Source organism: Phaseolus vulgaris, chromosome 7 (genome assembly GCF_051622355.1).
Source record: "Phaseolus vulgaris cultivar YP4 chromosome 7, ASM5162235v1, whole genome shotgun sequence".
NCBI classification, from domain to species: Eukaryota; Viridiplantae; Streptophyta; class Magnoliopsida; order Fabales; family Fabaceae; genus Phaseolus; species Phaseolus vulgaris.
The window spans coordinates 52,895,640-52,910,894 of NC_143504.1; the positions used below are offsets into that span (position 1 = coordinate 52,895,640).

The 15,255-nt window shown below is 34.6% G+C and overlaps 3 protein-coding genes across 6 annotated transcripts; 2 read left to right on the forward strand and 1 right to left on the reverse strand.

Moving 5' to 3' along the window:
- The first annotated feature begins 2,906 nt into the window (after positions 1–2,906).
- LOC137828283 (peroxidase 5) lies at positions 2,907–4,183 on the forward strand. The gene is made up of 2 exons (XM_068634776.2): positions 2,907–3,153; positions 3,242–4,183. Exons 1-2 carry the CDS (start codon positions 2,935–2,937, stop codon positions 3,995–3,997), a joined length of 975 nt encoding a protein of 324 aa, XP_068490877.2. The 5' UTR covers positions 2,907–2,934; the 3' UTR covers positions 3,998–4,183.
- A 950-nt stretch (positions 4,184–5,133) lies between these two features.
- On the forward strand, positions 5,134–9,383 carry LOC137830175 (uncharacterized). Of its 4 annotated transcripts, none has more exons than XM_068637350.2 (8): positions 5,134–5,529; positions 7,405–7,438; positions 7,567–7,803; positions 8,137–8,226; positions 8,552–8,617; positions 8,722–8,813; positions 8,898–8,945; positions 9,063–9,383. In XM_068637350.2, exons 1-8 carry the CDS (start codon positions 5,204–5,206, stop codon positions 9,175–9,177), a joined length of 1,008 nt encoding a protein of 335 aa, XP_068493451.1. In that variant the 5' UTR covers positions 5,134–5,203; the 3' UTR covers positions 9,178–9,383. The 4 variants fall into 4 exon arrangements, 3 of the variants coding, with proteins under 3 accessions (XP_068493451.1, XP_068493452.1, XP_090160387.1); XM_068637351.2 differs by having other exon boundaries at positions 8,739–8,813; XR_016522886.1 differs by lacking the exon at positions 9,063–9,383 and having other exon boundaries at positions 8,521–8,617; positions 8,739–8,813; positions 8,898–8,922.
- A 3,335-nt stretch (positions 9,384–12,718) lies between these two features.
- On the reverse strand, positions 12,719–14,018 carry LOC137830177 (peroxidase 5). Its single transcript, XM_068637353.2, has 2 exons — positions 13,775–14,018; positions 12,719–13,658 (listed from the first exon to the last, which is right to left on the reverse strand). The coding sequence occupies exons 1-2, from the start codon at positions 13,991–13,993 to the stop codon at positions 12,903–12,905; spliced, it is 975 nt and encodes a 324-aa protein (XP_068493454.1). The 5' UTR covers positions 13,994–14,018; the 3' UTR covers positions 12,719–12,902.
- Between the last annotated feature and the right edge of the window lie 1,237 nt (positions 14,019–15,255).

Sequence of the window (15,255 nt, forward strand, 5' to 3'; positions counted from 1 at the left end):
CTTGGCCGAAAGGTTTTTCTTTCGTACTCTCGGCAGGGATTCACTTGGGTGAATTCTTCCTTGGCCGAGAGGTTTTTCTTTCAACTCTCGACAGGGATTCACTTGGGTGAATTCTTCCTTGGCCGGGAGGTTTTCTTTCAACTCTCTTGGCCGAGAGGCCGAGAGGTTTTGCTTTCATACTCTCGGCAGGGATTCACTTGGGTGAATTCTTCCTTGGCCGAGAGGCTTTTCTTTCGTACTCTCGGAAGGGATTCACTTGGGTGAATTCTTCCTTGGCCGGGAGGTTTTCTTTCAACTCTCTTGGCCGAGAGGTTTTGCTTTCGTACTCTCGGTAGGGATTCACTTGGGTGAATTCTTCCTTGGCCGAGAGGTTTTCTTGTGACCTCTCTTGGCCGAGAGGTTTTTCTTTCGAAGGAATTCATACGTAGCTGGTAAGTCTAATTTCATTAAATGTGGTGCCTTGTTAAAACCTCTTCAATCAACAAGCCTTGGGAAAAAAGATTGAAGGTAGGAAAGAATACACCCTTAATACATATCAGCTAAAATACATTTTCAAACGACTGGCGTTCCATGTCTTGGGAACTCCCCGTCCTCTCGGGTTCATCAGGTGCTCGAGCCTTGTTTAGGAATTCTTTCAATTCCTCCAGCTGCATGTATTTGGTGGCTCTTTGGCGCAACTCATCCATTGTCGTGGTCAGCTGCATGCATAAACTATCAAAAAACGGTCCCGGCTTTAGCGCAGTTACCATGTGTTGCATCGCCACTTCGGGACTTAGGTTCCGTATGTCCAAAACCATCTTGTTAAATTTGTCCATAAAGGCTCTCAAGGACTCCGACTTCTCTTGTCGGATATTCACCAAGGCGATCGAAGTGAGGTGGTGTGGTCGGCTGGTAGTGAACTGAGCTCCGAACTTAGTTGCAAGTGTGTCAAAACAATCTATGGACTGAGCCGGTAGTCGGGTGAACCAGGTTAAGGTTGCCCCCTTAAGAGAGGTGGGAAATATTCGGCACCATAGCGCGTCTTCTGCCGTGTGCAAGCCAACCTGGGTTAGGTACGCGTTCACATGTTCGTCTGGGTCTGTGGTTCCATCATATTTATCCAACGTGGGATTGCTCCAGGTTCCCGACAAGGGAACTTCAAGGACGATTTCGGCAAAGGGGCTTCTTCGGGGTGTCGTGCCTAACACGTTATGCGAGGTCGGCCTTACGTTTTCCTGATACGAGCTTCCGACCTCATGTGTGTCCGCATTCGCGTGGTCCCGTGAGAGGATGTTATCCACAGCTTCCGGTATTTCCGGCTTCTCAGCAAGCTTTTCTTTCATCCGAGCATTCTCCTTCTTCAAAGCTTCCATTTCCTTCTGCATCTTCAAGATTAACGTCATAGGGTCTGGATGGCTGGTTTCTTCTTACGCATTCCTATCGTTACCCGTCATGTTCCTCGTAGTCACCATGTGGACAATTCGTGGGGTTTTTTCTTCTCGCCCCCACGGTGGGCGCCAAAATGTTCCTACAAGATCTAAACCCTGCAGAACACTTCCTTTGATGATGTCTTGTGCTGTTCTTCTCGTCTTGCCGGTCTTTCGGTTGGTCTTCTTCCAACTGGATCTTCGGCTTGGACACGACGGGGGGAGTACCTGCGAAGACACTCCGACGATCAAGTCAGACCGAGAGCTAAGTACCAGAAGAGTGGGGAGTGAATAGTTACCTTGAGTGTTGTGCCTCTTCTGCTATTTATACTGCTCTAAATGGGCTATGGCTGTTATGGGCCTGCTTTAGGGTCCAAACAAAGGCCCAATTATGCCTTAACCGTGCTTATCACCTAAGTTGGCTTGTTTATACCTAATTATGTGTTTAGCTTTGCATCTTGTCGTCTAGTCGGCTTGGTCGTCTAGTCGACCTTTCGGCCATCAGGTAGTACAATTTATAATCTACAAAGAAAAATATGTGTTCAATCTAATCTCTGTGATGTTAATTATCCATAATATACAATAATTAAAATTAATTTAAATTTTAAATTTATTTTATTAAACAAATAAACTTAATTAGTCAAATTTGAATAATTTAAAAATAGTTCAACTTATTTATATTCTTATTATTTTTAACTAGTTTACTATAAAAAATATGTTAATTATTAAAATTAAACTCTTAAAGAAGAGATATCTCAGTCAAAGATTAAAAAAGAAGACAATTAATTTATCTTTCAAGGAAGTAACTATTAAAAGATTATTTCAGAGATGACAATGTCTGAATAATTAATTTAAGAACAATATACGCAATCATACATGTCAAAGAGACAACCCAATTGAATTAGCAATCACTTTCCCAAGTTGAATAATTCAAGTACATATATCAAATTCAAATTTCAACACAAATGAGTTATAAAATTCAACCCAAAGGTACAAAAACACACTCCAGTGCCTATTTCTGGATGAACTCATTAATATAAAGGAAGACCTTAATTTTTATATATTTTCTTGTCACTTAATTTATTACTTATAGAAGAGATTCTGTCTTCTTGTGACAGAATCCTGATTAATTTTTCAAAAAGAAATTGTCTTGCACTTACCAGGTCCTCCATTAATTAATACCAAACGCTCTCACTTTATCAAAATGATCAGTTATTGCAGCCATCAAAGAATAGAAAATTTCTCCGGCAGGTAAGGTGGCTGATGCACCAAATAGTCATATTGTCCCAAAATTTAATATTAAATATGGTATGAACACAAGTATGGTGATGAGCCACAATAAGAAGATTTCAAAGTCCGATAGCTTGAAGCAGCATCTAATACTGCAGGCTACAGCCGAAGACACGGTTTGGTTAAAAAGGTAAGACCTACTCTCACCTTCACAACATTATTTCTCAACCTATAAATACAGTTCCCTCTTCCCTCTTCTCTCACACTGCAATCATATATATTACATTACATACACAAAATGGCTGGATTTGTACACGTGCATGCAATGCTCTCAACCTTCCTTCTAATTCTCTCCATTTTCCCATTGGCCTCCGCATCTTTGAAGGTGGATTTCTACAAAACCACGTGTCCTTCTGCGGAATCAATAGTGAGAAGTGCTGTGGAGAAAGCCGTTTCTCTCAACCCAGGCATAGCCGCTGGTTTGATCAGAATGCATTTTCATGATTGTTTTGTGAGGGTAAGCACTTCATCTTCTTCATCACTATCTATCTATCTATCTATCATATCTAAATATCTAAGATGAGTTGTTGTAACATAACATGCAGGGCTGCGATGGTTCTGTGCTGTTGGAATCCACACCGGGGAACCCATCGGAGAGAGACCACCCTGCCAACAACCCAAGTCTACGAGGCTTCCAAGTCGTCGACGAAGCCAAGGCCCAAATAGAGGCAGAGTGTCCTCACACTGTCTCCTGTGCAGACATTCTTGCTTTTGCTGCTCGAGACAGTGCCAACAAAGTTGGAGGCATAAACTACGCAGTGCCAGCTGGACGCAGAGATGGTCGTGTCTCTATCAGAGATGAACCGTCACAACTTCCCCTTCCAACCTCCAACGCAGACCAACTCATTGCTGACTTCCGACGAAAAGGCTTGTCTGCAGATGAAATGGTGACACTGTCTGGAGCCCATTCCATTGGCGTCTCACACTGTTCCTCCTTCTCCGACCGCTTGTACTCTTTCAATGCGACCTTTCCTCAAGATCCTTCTATGGATTCCAAATATGCTACGTCCTTGAAATCCAAGTGTCCAGCAGGGAGCGATAACACAGTGCCTCTGGATGCATCCACTCCTAACCGTTTGGATAACAAATACTACACAGAGCTGAAGAAGCACCGTGGTTTGCTCACCTCAGATCAGACGTTGCTCGGCAGCCCCTCAACCAGGCCAATGCTACTCACCAATGCTAAACATTCTTCAGTCTGGGCACGCAAGGTTGCTAAGGCAATGGTCCATATGGGTTCCATTGACGTCCTCACCGGTTCACAGGGAGAGATCAGGACCCGTTGTGCCCTCGTTAATTGACTCTCCATATCATTAAATTCCTTCTTCCTTCACTCAATTGTTCATACCTCCAAACATCTATTTCCTCTTTCTTTCCATTCTTTCAATTATTTTCCTTTGGTTACCTTTCTTTCTTTCCCCAATTAAATTCAATTATTTGTAACCCAACTAATTCAAACTAATATATTCTTATCTGTTTTTGCCCTTGATCCTAATATTCTTATCTTGTTTTTATTATAAAATTTTGTATAATAAACATGAAAACAATATTTTTTATTTTATTTCTCTTATAACAATAGAAGAATACACAACATTAAAAACGATCTCATGTTAAACCACACTAATAAAATTGAGTCATTCTCGTTGTATAAACATTAAGCTTGGAAAAGAATTTTATAAGGTAAAGGGACTTAGGAAAGTTATGGAATTTAGTGGAGTGGAGTAATAGAAAGGTGGGTAGTGAGATCGATAACTTACTGCATAACTAATTTAAACAATTTTTAAATTATTATTATATAATTTTTTTAATTTTAAAAAATATTAATTATTTAAAAATAATTTAACTGAAATTGTCAATAATTAATAATTTCAATTTAGATAAAATACACTTAAGTTTAAGTATCCGGTTGGTAACTTTAATTAAAAATAAAGTAACAAATATATAAATTTAACTGATGTTGATAATTTTAACTCAAAAATACTTATTTTTTTGTAATTTTTTTTGTAATTTTTTCAAAGTGAATTGCACCTTTTTATATTTCTCCTACTTTTATTATAGGATGAGGATATTTTTACACTAAAAAAAATCTACCTTATAATCTAAAATATTAATATTTTAATTATATTTTTTATCTTAAAATCCTGATATATATTTTTATTAAATTAGTTTATAGAGTGATTGTTTTTTGTTTGGAATTGTTAAAACATCATCTACTTTGATTATACATCAACGTCAAAATTGAGAAAAGACCCTCTATCCATGCTTCTTCTCAAGACTATTATTGGAAATTCAGCAGCTACTCTTGCGTCCCCACCACTTTGTAATTCTCTTGCTTAAGCACATTCTTCCCTGAACTATCCCAAACCAGACGGTCAAACTCAAAAGTCAAAACTACCAGTTGCAATGGCAAGTACTATATATAACTGTAGATACTCCAAACCTCTACCAAAGCAACCTTCACAGTTATAAAAAATCCACCAACAATTACAGGCCATGGTCTAAGGTTGATGATCAACAACATGGCAATAGAATTAGAGTGGTACGATCTGGTGTGTTTCGGCATTGTTGGTGTGACCTTGGTAGGTTCCTTATGGGTGGTTTGGATGCACGAAGGGTCCTCCAAAAGCGAAGATGAGAGGCTTCTGGCGGGTGGAGAAGAGAATGGAACGGTGATCGGTGGCGTGAGGAGCACCAAGTTATGGAGCAGTTGTTGGCCGGGAATGCACCCTTTGTGGCTCTTGCTCATACGTTTTCTTTCCTTTCTCACCCTTGCCGTCTTGCAAACGTTGGATGTTTGTGACTACGATGTTACCATCTTCGTTTACTATACTGAGTTTGTTCTTTTCTTTCCTTCCAATTTCCACCATATTTCATCCTCTAGTCATACACTAATTTTTAGGTTAGGCTTGTATAAGAATTAAAAAAGATTAAAATTTCATGCGTAAAGAACTAAAATTCATGCTTTTTCTTTTTAACTAATTTTATATTAACTTATAATTCTAGGACCCACGAATCGGACATCTCACTTGTAGAATGTGTATCTGACATTTGTAGAACATGTATCGGTGAAGTGTCAAATTTAAAAAATATTTGTTCAATTTTTTACAATTATAACACAATTTTAAAAAGGAGAAATACATTAATTTTCTAAAAACTCAAATTTATTGTATAAATTTTTATTATTATTATTATAAAAATAAAATAAAAATTATTTTGAACTAACCATGAAAAACATATTTGTGCTTCAAAAAAACATCTCAAACATATTTATATACATGAATCTTTATTGTCAATTTATAGATCTGTATATGTGTCTCATGTCTTACATTTTTATTTTTAAGATTATACGTATATCTGTATTCGTGTTAGTCCAGATTTATGTTACATAGTCTTAATATCTTACTTTACATGATTTTGTATTTAAACTTATTATCATTAAAGAGTATTATTATATTTTGTTCAAATTTAAAAATAATTATAATAATATATTTCGATTAGATTTTTTAATATTCTTGAGTGTTTATTTTACTTTAGAGTTTTAGAAAATTATGATATTATATTTATTTAATAGAATTTTATATATTTATTTAATTATTATTTTTAATTGAAACTGTCTTAGTTACATTGTGAATCGATTTTAGAAATAAGGTTTTGATATTTTTTAGCTAATGTGAAATTATTTTAATTATTAAAATAATTAGTTGTTACCGAAATAATATAGCATCAATTGCCAATCTTCTATTATTTCCTATGATTTTGGTTGAGACATAATTACCACATTATTTTCTAATACTAATTGTAGAATGAAGAAGAAAAATAATGTCTAGAAATAATATATATCTCTGCGTCTCCTCTATTCGTATGTATTTCAGTACAAATAAAGTATTATATATAATTTTAATTTATAATTTATAATTTGATGTTCAGTGCATTTAATATCTAAATTTATTATTATAAAAGGTTGTGATTTTCAAATTTAGAAAATAAAAAATAATGAATTATTTTAATATACTTAATCCTAAAAGTAATGTTAAATGAAGCAAAATCTCGTTTAGAAAACAGTTATATCTGATCAACCGTTGTCTGACTTTCAGCTGCCTCTTCCCTTCCTCTCTGATCCAAGGTATCTTCAAACTCCAACGTTTCGTCTTCTCTTTCACAATTCCACCTCAACCAACCAATACCCTCTTTCACATCATGTCGTTCACACCAAAACCATACCTTCGTTTATTCCATTAATGGCTACAGCTACTGGCTTCGTTGCCAAGTTCCGTTTTGTGCTTTGATCCTCATTCTCTCTGTCATAACATCCTCAATGCACATTATAAAGACCAAAGCACAGCCCTTGTACCACAATCACTTGTGGATTCCCTGTTCACTCCTCTGTGGCTTCTCTTGTACAGAGCTTTCGCATTCTTTTGCTTCGCTCGTATTCATTTTGATATCATTGCCTTGGATGGACCCTTTTCTTTCTATTATCATACTCAGTAAGATCATTCATTATTGTTGGAGATTCCATTGACTAGAAATGATATAAGTGCCACTAGTTTTACTAGAAAGTTTTACTAGGAGGATGAGTGGACTTAAACTCACTTTCTAACCATGTATCACTCACCAGATGTTATGCCTCAATTCACGTGATTCTTGTCTTGTTCGTGGACCGTGAGGACAATTTGATCTGATTATATCTTTTTGCTTTTAATTTCAGGTGGACTTTCACATTAGTTATGATATATTTTGCTGTAAGTAAAGCGCTACCATCTCAAATTGTAGGGCCTAGGAAAATCACATGTTCTAGGGAATGAGGAGTTATGAGCGGTGCAGTTGAAGGTGTATCATCTAATTTGCGTTTATATTTTTGTTTATGTAGTTGGGGACAATAATATCTGCACACGGATGTTGGCAGTACATAAACAAACCTCCGCTTCAAAATGAGGAAGTGGATTTGTTTCTGAGAAGGGACTTGGAGGAGAGTATGCCTACAAACCCTATTGCCTGTAAAGACAAAGAAACGAAAGCTTCCATCAGCTTGTACAGCCAATATGTTGAAGAGGAATTTAAACAAATAGTAGGATTCTGGGGGTACCTCATGCAGATTACCTATCAGGTTTGTCAAACCTATATTAGATTCCAATTTTCCTCTAGATAATTATTCTTACAATTGTTATTTGATGATGTCTGGTTTTAGACATTGAAACCTGACAAGTTTATGCATATCCTATTTTTGGGTCCTTGTATGTAAACTACTACAGCATCTCCTTGTAGTGAAATTCTATACATTGAAATAGATATTACCAAAACCAGCGTTTCACTTAGTTTATGGTATGGCACACAATTCACAAGATCCAAGATCTTGAAGGATACTTCTTCTTTTCTTTCATTTTTCATTTTTTTTTTAATTTGTCACCAATTCATTGAACTGATATTCTGCATTTCACAGACAAGCGCAGGAGCTGTCATCCTAACAGATATTGTATTTTGGTGTGTTATCGTCCCATTCTTATCAATTTCTCATTTCAAGCTAAACATGGTGAGAGTAATGTAACCCTCTCTCTCTCTAAGCTGAATTTTATTGCGCATGCTTTCCTTTTCTATTCTTGTGCTTTCACTGAATACAAGTAGTAGATTTGCTCTACTTAAACCTTGTTTCGAAATCCCTTTTGCTCACTGGTTCATAAGTTGCATGATGATTTTTTTCTAGTCTTTTTGTATTTCCTTTCCTCTAATGTTTGTTCTCACAACACTCAAACAAGGCCTTAATAATTTGTCTACATGGATGAACAAGCGCTTATATTATACTTGACATTTAGAAGTAATGATACAGTCAATGACTTTGGCTGGTCTTCACTTGGCAGTTGATGGGTGCCATGCATAGTCTGAATGCAGTTTTCCTTCTTTTGGATACAGCGTTGAATAACCTTGTAAGTAACACTCAAGGAAATGAAACTTGGAACTGATTTAAGAACGACTAGGTCCTTCTCTTTTGCAGCTCATAGTTTCAATTTGCCATATTCTTATTTTTCAGCCTTTTCCTTGGTTTAGAGTCACATATTTTATGCTCTGGAGCTGTGGCTACATAATTTTCCAATGGATCATCCACGCATGTGGTTTTACGTGGTAAGATGTAACTGTATTTTCATACTAATTGCATTATCAGCTAAAAGCTTTCTTTCATCACCCGAGGATTTCTTCTTCTAACAGGTGGCCATACCCATTTCTTGAGCTTGATACCCCGTGGGCTCCCATTTGGTAAAATACTATATATAGCACTACAAATGTTCTGTCTTCTTCAACTTATGCTTTCTATACCAAAAACAAACATCTTATTTTCACGTATTTATCTACACATATTTCTCTACTATACAGGTATTTGTGTTTGGCGGTAGTTCACATACCCTGCTATGGCTTCTATTCACTAATAGTGAAAGCAAAAAATATGATTCTTATCAGATTCTTTCCTCCAGCATTGTTTAGGACATAGGAAATTGCAGAAAACTAGGAGTGGCTTGTTTACATGTCTTGATAAACAAAAATTGGGTTTACACTTTAAGCAGGTTTTTCCCCTTCAAGCGTTCTTCTTCCAAAAATGCTTCAAATTGGACTACAGAATTTTTTTATTGATCTGTATACTATAGGAAATTTCAGATCACATCAGTTTGACAATGAAAAAAGAGGTCATTTTCATAATTTTGCCTCTCAATCAGATTCTCTTTGAAAGTTCTGACTACTTATCTATACCTGCTCAACAACTTGTTAGTTACTAGTACTTACAAGAATGAATACATAACATAATTGCAGCTTTATCACCAACCAGCAAGTTTTGAAAATTCTACACGACAATATTGTCCCAAAGCTCAATAACATGAACTGATAAAATTCAAGATTTTAATTATAATTATATAAAAAGGAATCCAAACAAACACTAAAGTGCTTGTCTAAATTGATTATTTTTGGAAAATAGTTATTGTTTATGACTAACTTATTAATCTTCTGACAAAAAAACTCACTCTAAACCTTGTCTTTCAAATTTTTGAATAAATACTTAAATTGATTTTTAAAGATACAAGTTTACTCAAGAACAACCATGTGTTTGTCTAGCTAGTTATCGTTGAATCTAAATCTGAATATTGGGTTATTTTTAAAGTAACTATTTTTATTTTTCATATCTGAGTGGATGGATTATGGGAAAGGATCGCCTTCAACTACACGTACACTTAAAATATCCTTAACCATAGAATCTCTACCCATTGCCAGTAGTCCTTCTCATCCATATAAATATGAAGTTTCAATTAATTGGTGTAGCGAAAGAAAAAAATATCATTAATAAAAAGTTTGTATTAAAAAAATGACATTTTTTTATGAGATAAAAGTAAAATAAAAAAGTGTGATATGGGTGGATAAATCATTTTAGAATGACCAAAGAAAATAATACCATCAATAAAATAATTAAGTTAAAAAATATCCATAAAATAAAAGGAAAAAAAGGGACAACTTTACTATACATAAATTATTATCATAATGGACAAATTTAAAATTTATTACGTGAAAAAGTAAGTTATACTCGTAAAGTAAGATGTCATATTGAAGAAATTGTGTTTCACAAGCAAGTGTTGAACTTCTTTTTCATTTATGAAGAAGTTATGTTTGAGATGACTTTCCATTTTTTTTTTCTATTATGTGTTTATACTACTCCATTTTGATTTCTTGATTTTGATTTTATTTTTTAAGCCATACATACAAGTATACTTTTTTATTTTTTTATTTTTTAAAATTAAAATCGTGTATGAAAAATATTATTTCTATTTTTTTAATTCTATTATTGATGGTCGTGTTGTAAATAAAAGATATTGAAGCTATGCCTGAAAACATAACTTTTATATATGTAATTTTTATTTTTATTTTGGTTAAACCAACACATAATTTTTAATAACTTATGGAAGTAGTGTTTTTTTTAAATTTTATGTTTATTTATTATGGTTTTAAGAAAATAAGTGCTTAATAATTTTTTAAAATATTATTTTACTATGTTGTTAATATTTATAATACTATAGAAGAACTCTTAACAAGTAAAAGAATTCCAATAAAGTAAGAAAATAAATATTATAAATTTTGAAAAAAAAAAATCATTATCCCATGATGATTTTTTCTATTATAACATTTGTTTTGATAATAAGATTTTTTTTTACTTATTGTTGGAATCCATTTTATTGTGGATATGATTAATAATTGATCTTTGTGATTTTTTTATAAAACATGTTAAGGTAGTATGCAAGTTGATTCTTATAAGTAAATCAATAATCTTCATTTTGAATAGGATGAAATTGAACTTTCTTACTTTGTAAATGTTTTGTAATGGGTCAACAAATGTTACTAATTGTAAAGAACAAGAAAAAAAATGATGATAATGTGAAAACAAAACGGTTGAAGAGCTTGAAACTACTCTCACAATTACACAACCATTTCATTTAACTATGTATGACATTGATTATCGATCAAGTTGGGGAGTAATCATCTCCTAAACATTAAACTTATACTTATTTTAACTATAACAATATGCTTGTAATATGCCTTTTTTGTTTTGAACCCTCGTAAACAAACCATGATTTTGTTGTTTCAAACAATAATAAAATTGAGTAAGGAATGTATTTTCTTCAAAATAAATTCAATGCATTAAAGTTACATTTATTGTCATGTGCCCATATTTATCGTGTTTTTATATCTTTTGTATTCATCATCTTTCCAACGTCCACTTCTGTTATCTTAGGTGAAAGAAAAACTACAAAGATAAAATATAATAATCAAAATATTTAATCGGAATATAAATATATAATAATTACTTTATAATAATTTTAAACTATTTAATACTATATATTGATTAATAGTATAAAAAATTAAACTCATTTTACTATAAATATATCACCATATTTTTTATTTGAAATTTACACTACAAGAAAAACGTTATATAGCATGGGTCAAATACAAACGAAAAACTAAAAAAACACACAAACTACATAATAATTATCATGAGCATGTCCAATGCACAATGGATGCTTCTTGGTTGGAAGCTAATTATTTTTGTTGGTTGTAGCTATCAGTGTAGGCTATGCCCTCTCTAGGTGGAAGCTAATAGTGTAGGCTAGACCCTCGCTTATTGGCAGCTAAAGGTGAGAGGGCCAAAACCTAGCTAAAGGAGATGGAGAATCTTTAAATCTAAACTAGATGTTCACTCTAACCTAGAGAGACCCAACTATGGCTAAAGACAACTAGAAGTTTCTATCCTCACTTAGAGAGGGGAAGCGTTACTCACTACAACATAGAGTGGGTTAAGCCCTAGCACACCAACCTAGTAAGGGTCAAACCCTAACTCACTCTAACCTAGCGAGTGTCAAACCCTAGCTCACTTTAATCTAGATAGGAACAAGTCTTAACTAACCTTAACATAGAAGCAAATAGTGAGGGTCAAACCCTATCTTGATTAAACACGAAAAGGCTTGAAGGGGGTTTAGCCCTCGCTAAGCCCACAAATAGTAGGAGTAAAAATAATAGTTGTTGCTTCTGTTTAGAATCACATAATCACTTGATTATGCATTTTCAAATATCATCCAATCACTTATTTATGATATTCAGTCTTTCAATATAAATGCAATTCATAATTTCTAATCCAAATAAAAGTTCAAATTAAAATCCATAAATAAATCTAAGTTCTATGCTGGCCATGCATAGATGTGGGAACTTCATTTTGTAAATAACCACTTGTGATCATACATGATGTTGATGATGTTGTTCAAGCAAATCCGAAGCGAAAATAAAAAATGGTAGAAACCACTTAGCCTTCCAAGCTTAATGTTAATACAACCAGAATTACTCAAATTTATTTGTGTGGTTTACATGTACAGATCGATTTTAATGTTGTGTATTCTTGTAGTTGTAGTGTTATAAGAGAAATAAATAAAAAATATCGTTTTCATGTTTATTATACAAAATTTTATAATAAAGACAAGATAAGAATATTAGGATTAAGGGCAAAAACAGATAAGAATATTACTTTGAATTAGTTGGGTTACAAATAATTGAATTTAATTGGGGAAGATTAGAAAGAAAGGTAACCAAAGGAAAAGAATTGAAAGAATGGAAAGAAAGAAGAAATAGATATTTGGAGGTATGAACAATTGAGTGAAGGAAGAAGGAATTTAAGGATGTGGAGAGTCAATTAACGAGGGCACAACGGGTCCTGATCTCGCCCTGTGAACCGGTGAGGACGTCAATGGAACCCATATGGACCATTGCCTTAGCAAACTTGCGTGCCCAGACTGAAGAATGTTTAGCATTGGTGAGTAGCATTGGCCTGGTTGAGGGGCTGCCGAGCAACGTCTGATCTGAGGTGAGCAAACCACGGTGCTTCTTCAGCTCTGTGTAGTATTTGTTATCCAAACGGTTAGGAGTGGATGCATCCAGAGGCACTGTGTTATCGCTCCCTGCTGGACACTTGGATTTCAAGGACGTAGCATATTTGGAATCCATAGAAGGATCTTGAGGAAAGGTCGCATTGAAAGAGTACAAGCGGTCGGAGAAGGAGGAACAGTGTGAGACGCCAATGGAATGGGCTCCAGACAGTGTCACCATTTCATCTGCAGACAAGCCTTTTCGTCGGAAGTTAGCAATGAGTTGGTCTGCGTTGGAGGTTGGAAGGGGAAGTTGTGACGCTTCGTCTCTGATAGAGACACGACCATCTCTGCGTCCAGCTGGCACTGCGTAGTTTATGCCTCCAACTTTGTTGGCACTGTCTCGAGCAGCAAAAGCAAGAATGTCTGCACAGGAGACAGTGTGAGGACACTCTGCCTCTATTTGGGCCTTGGCTTCGTCGATGACTTGGAAGCCTCGTAGACTTGGGTTGTTGGCAGGGTGGTCTCTCTCCGATGGGTTCCCCGGTGTGGATTCTAACAGCACAGAACCATCGCAGCCCTGCATGTTATGTTACAACAACTCATCTTAGATATTTAGATATGTGACTTCACCAATTAACTAGATAGATAGATAGATAGATAGATAGATAGTGATGAAGAAGATGAAGTGCTTACCCTCACAAAACAATCATGAAAATGCATTCTGATCAAACCAGCGGCTATGCCTGGGTTGAGAGAAACGGCTTTCTCCACAGCACTTCTCACTATTGATTCCGCCGAAGGACACGTGGTTTTGTAGAAATCCGCCTTCAAAGATGCGGAGGCCAATGGGAAAATGGAGAGAATTAGAAGGAAGCTTGAGAGCATTGCATGCACGTGTACAAATCCAGCCATTTTTTGTATGTAATATATATGATTGCAGTGTGAGAGAAGAGGGAAGAAGGAACTGTATTTATAGGTTGAGAAATAATGTTGTGAAGCTGAGAGTGGGTCTTACCTTTTTAACCAAACCGTGTCTTCGGCCTGCACTGTTAGATGGTGCTTCAAGCAATTAGACTTTGAAATCTTCTTATTGTGGCGGGGTTGTGTTAACGCTGTTGTCCTCTGACTTAATATATTTTGTTAAGTGTTTTGGATTGGATGGAGAAGTATGACTATTCGCTTGCAACAGCCACAGAGCCGGCGGAGAACTTTTCTATCTTTGATACCTTCATTTGCAACAAAATGAGAGCCAGGTAATGCCAAGCTTCCAATTATAGAGGTTAATTTTTTTTAATCATTACATTATGCTTAAAACAGATGGTTAACTAGTTGTCTGAGCGTAATATTATTTTCTACTTATAATTAATTAGAACAATAATGTAAATATATATGTAGAATTGATAACATATTTTCTCTCTAAATATATTATTTTTATAATTAAAATATAATTACTAAAAAACTGATTAATTTAATTAATAGTATTGGTCATAATTACAATATTTTCATAATTATGTTAAATAATTAATTAGTGAAGAGAAAATAATACTTGTATCAGTAAATGTTATCAACCGTATTTTTTTCCATAAGTTATTTGTTTAAGGATAATTTTGAAAAAAAAAATACAAGCAAATATAATACTAATACCTGAGTTAACTAAGGTTTTTTTATTATGATGGAGTTTTTTTTTTTTTACCAAAATGGGATCCGTTTAAAATAAATTACAAATTTAGGCAAGTCGTGCCTAATTGGGACGACTTCATACGCAGAAGTCGTACCAATTAGGCACGACTTCTGTCATGTCATACTAAAGTCGTGCCAACTTGGCACGACTTCTGCCATGTCATATTGAAGTCGTGCCAACTTGGCACGACTTCTGTCCCGTCATATTGAAGTCGTGTCAACTTGACACGACTTCTGCCACGTCATAATTTTTTAATTTTTTTTAAATTTTATTGTTTATATATTGGGTAGTAAGTTATGTAATGTTAAAAATTAATTTGATACATAATTTTCTAAGAGTGTTAGGTTTAAGGAACAAAAAATTGGATAATCGTTCGTTACCCTCCCAAATGAATTTAGTAACATGCTTATTTTAAAGGCGCAATAGAGACATATCACAAGGTAGATGACGTCTGGATGCCATAAAAAAATGCTTCTATAATTATTGTAATTAT

Bases quoted from the DNA above. Each gene is read 5' to 3' on its own strand.
- LOC137830177 (XM_068637353.2), bottom strand. From the start codon at position 13,993: ATGGCTGGATTTGTACACGTGCATGCAATGCTCTCAAGCTTCCTTCTA. The intron at 13,659-13,774 runs GTAAGCACTTCA...CATAACATGCAG, and splicing joins TTCATGATTGTTTTGTGAGG to GGCTGCGATGGTTCTGTGCT.
- LOC137830175 (XM_068637350.2), top strand. From the start codon at position 5,204: ATGATCAACAACATGGCAATAGAATTAGAGTGGTACGATCTGGTGTGT. The intron at 8,227-8,551 runs GTGAGAGTAATG...TTCACTTGGCAG, and splicing joins CTCATTTCAAGCTAAACATG to TTGATGGGTGCCATGCATAG. The intron at 8,814-8,897 runs GTAAGATGTAAC...TTCTTCTAACAG, and splicing joins CACGCATGTGGTTTTACGTG to GTGGCCATACCCATTTCTTG.
- LOC137828283 (XM_068634776.2), top strand. From the start codon at position 2,935: ATGGCTGGATTTGTACACGTGCATGCAATGCTCTCAACCTTCCTTCTA. The intron at 3,154-3,241 runs GTAAGCACTTCA...CATAACATGCAG, and splicing joins TTCATGATTGTTTTGTGAGG to GGCTGCGATGGTTCTGTGCT.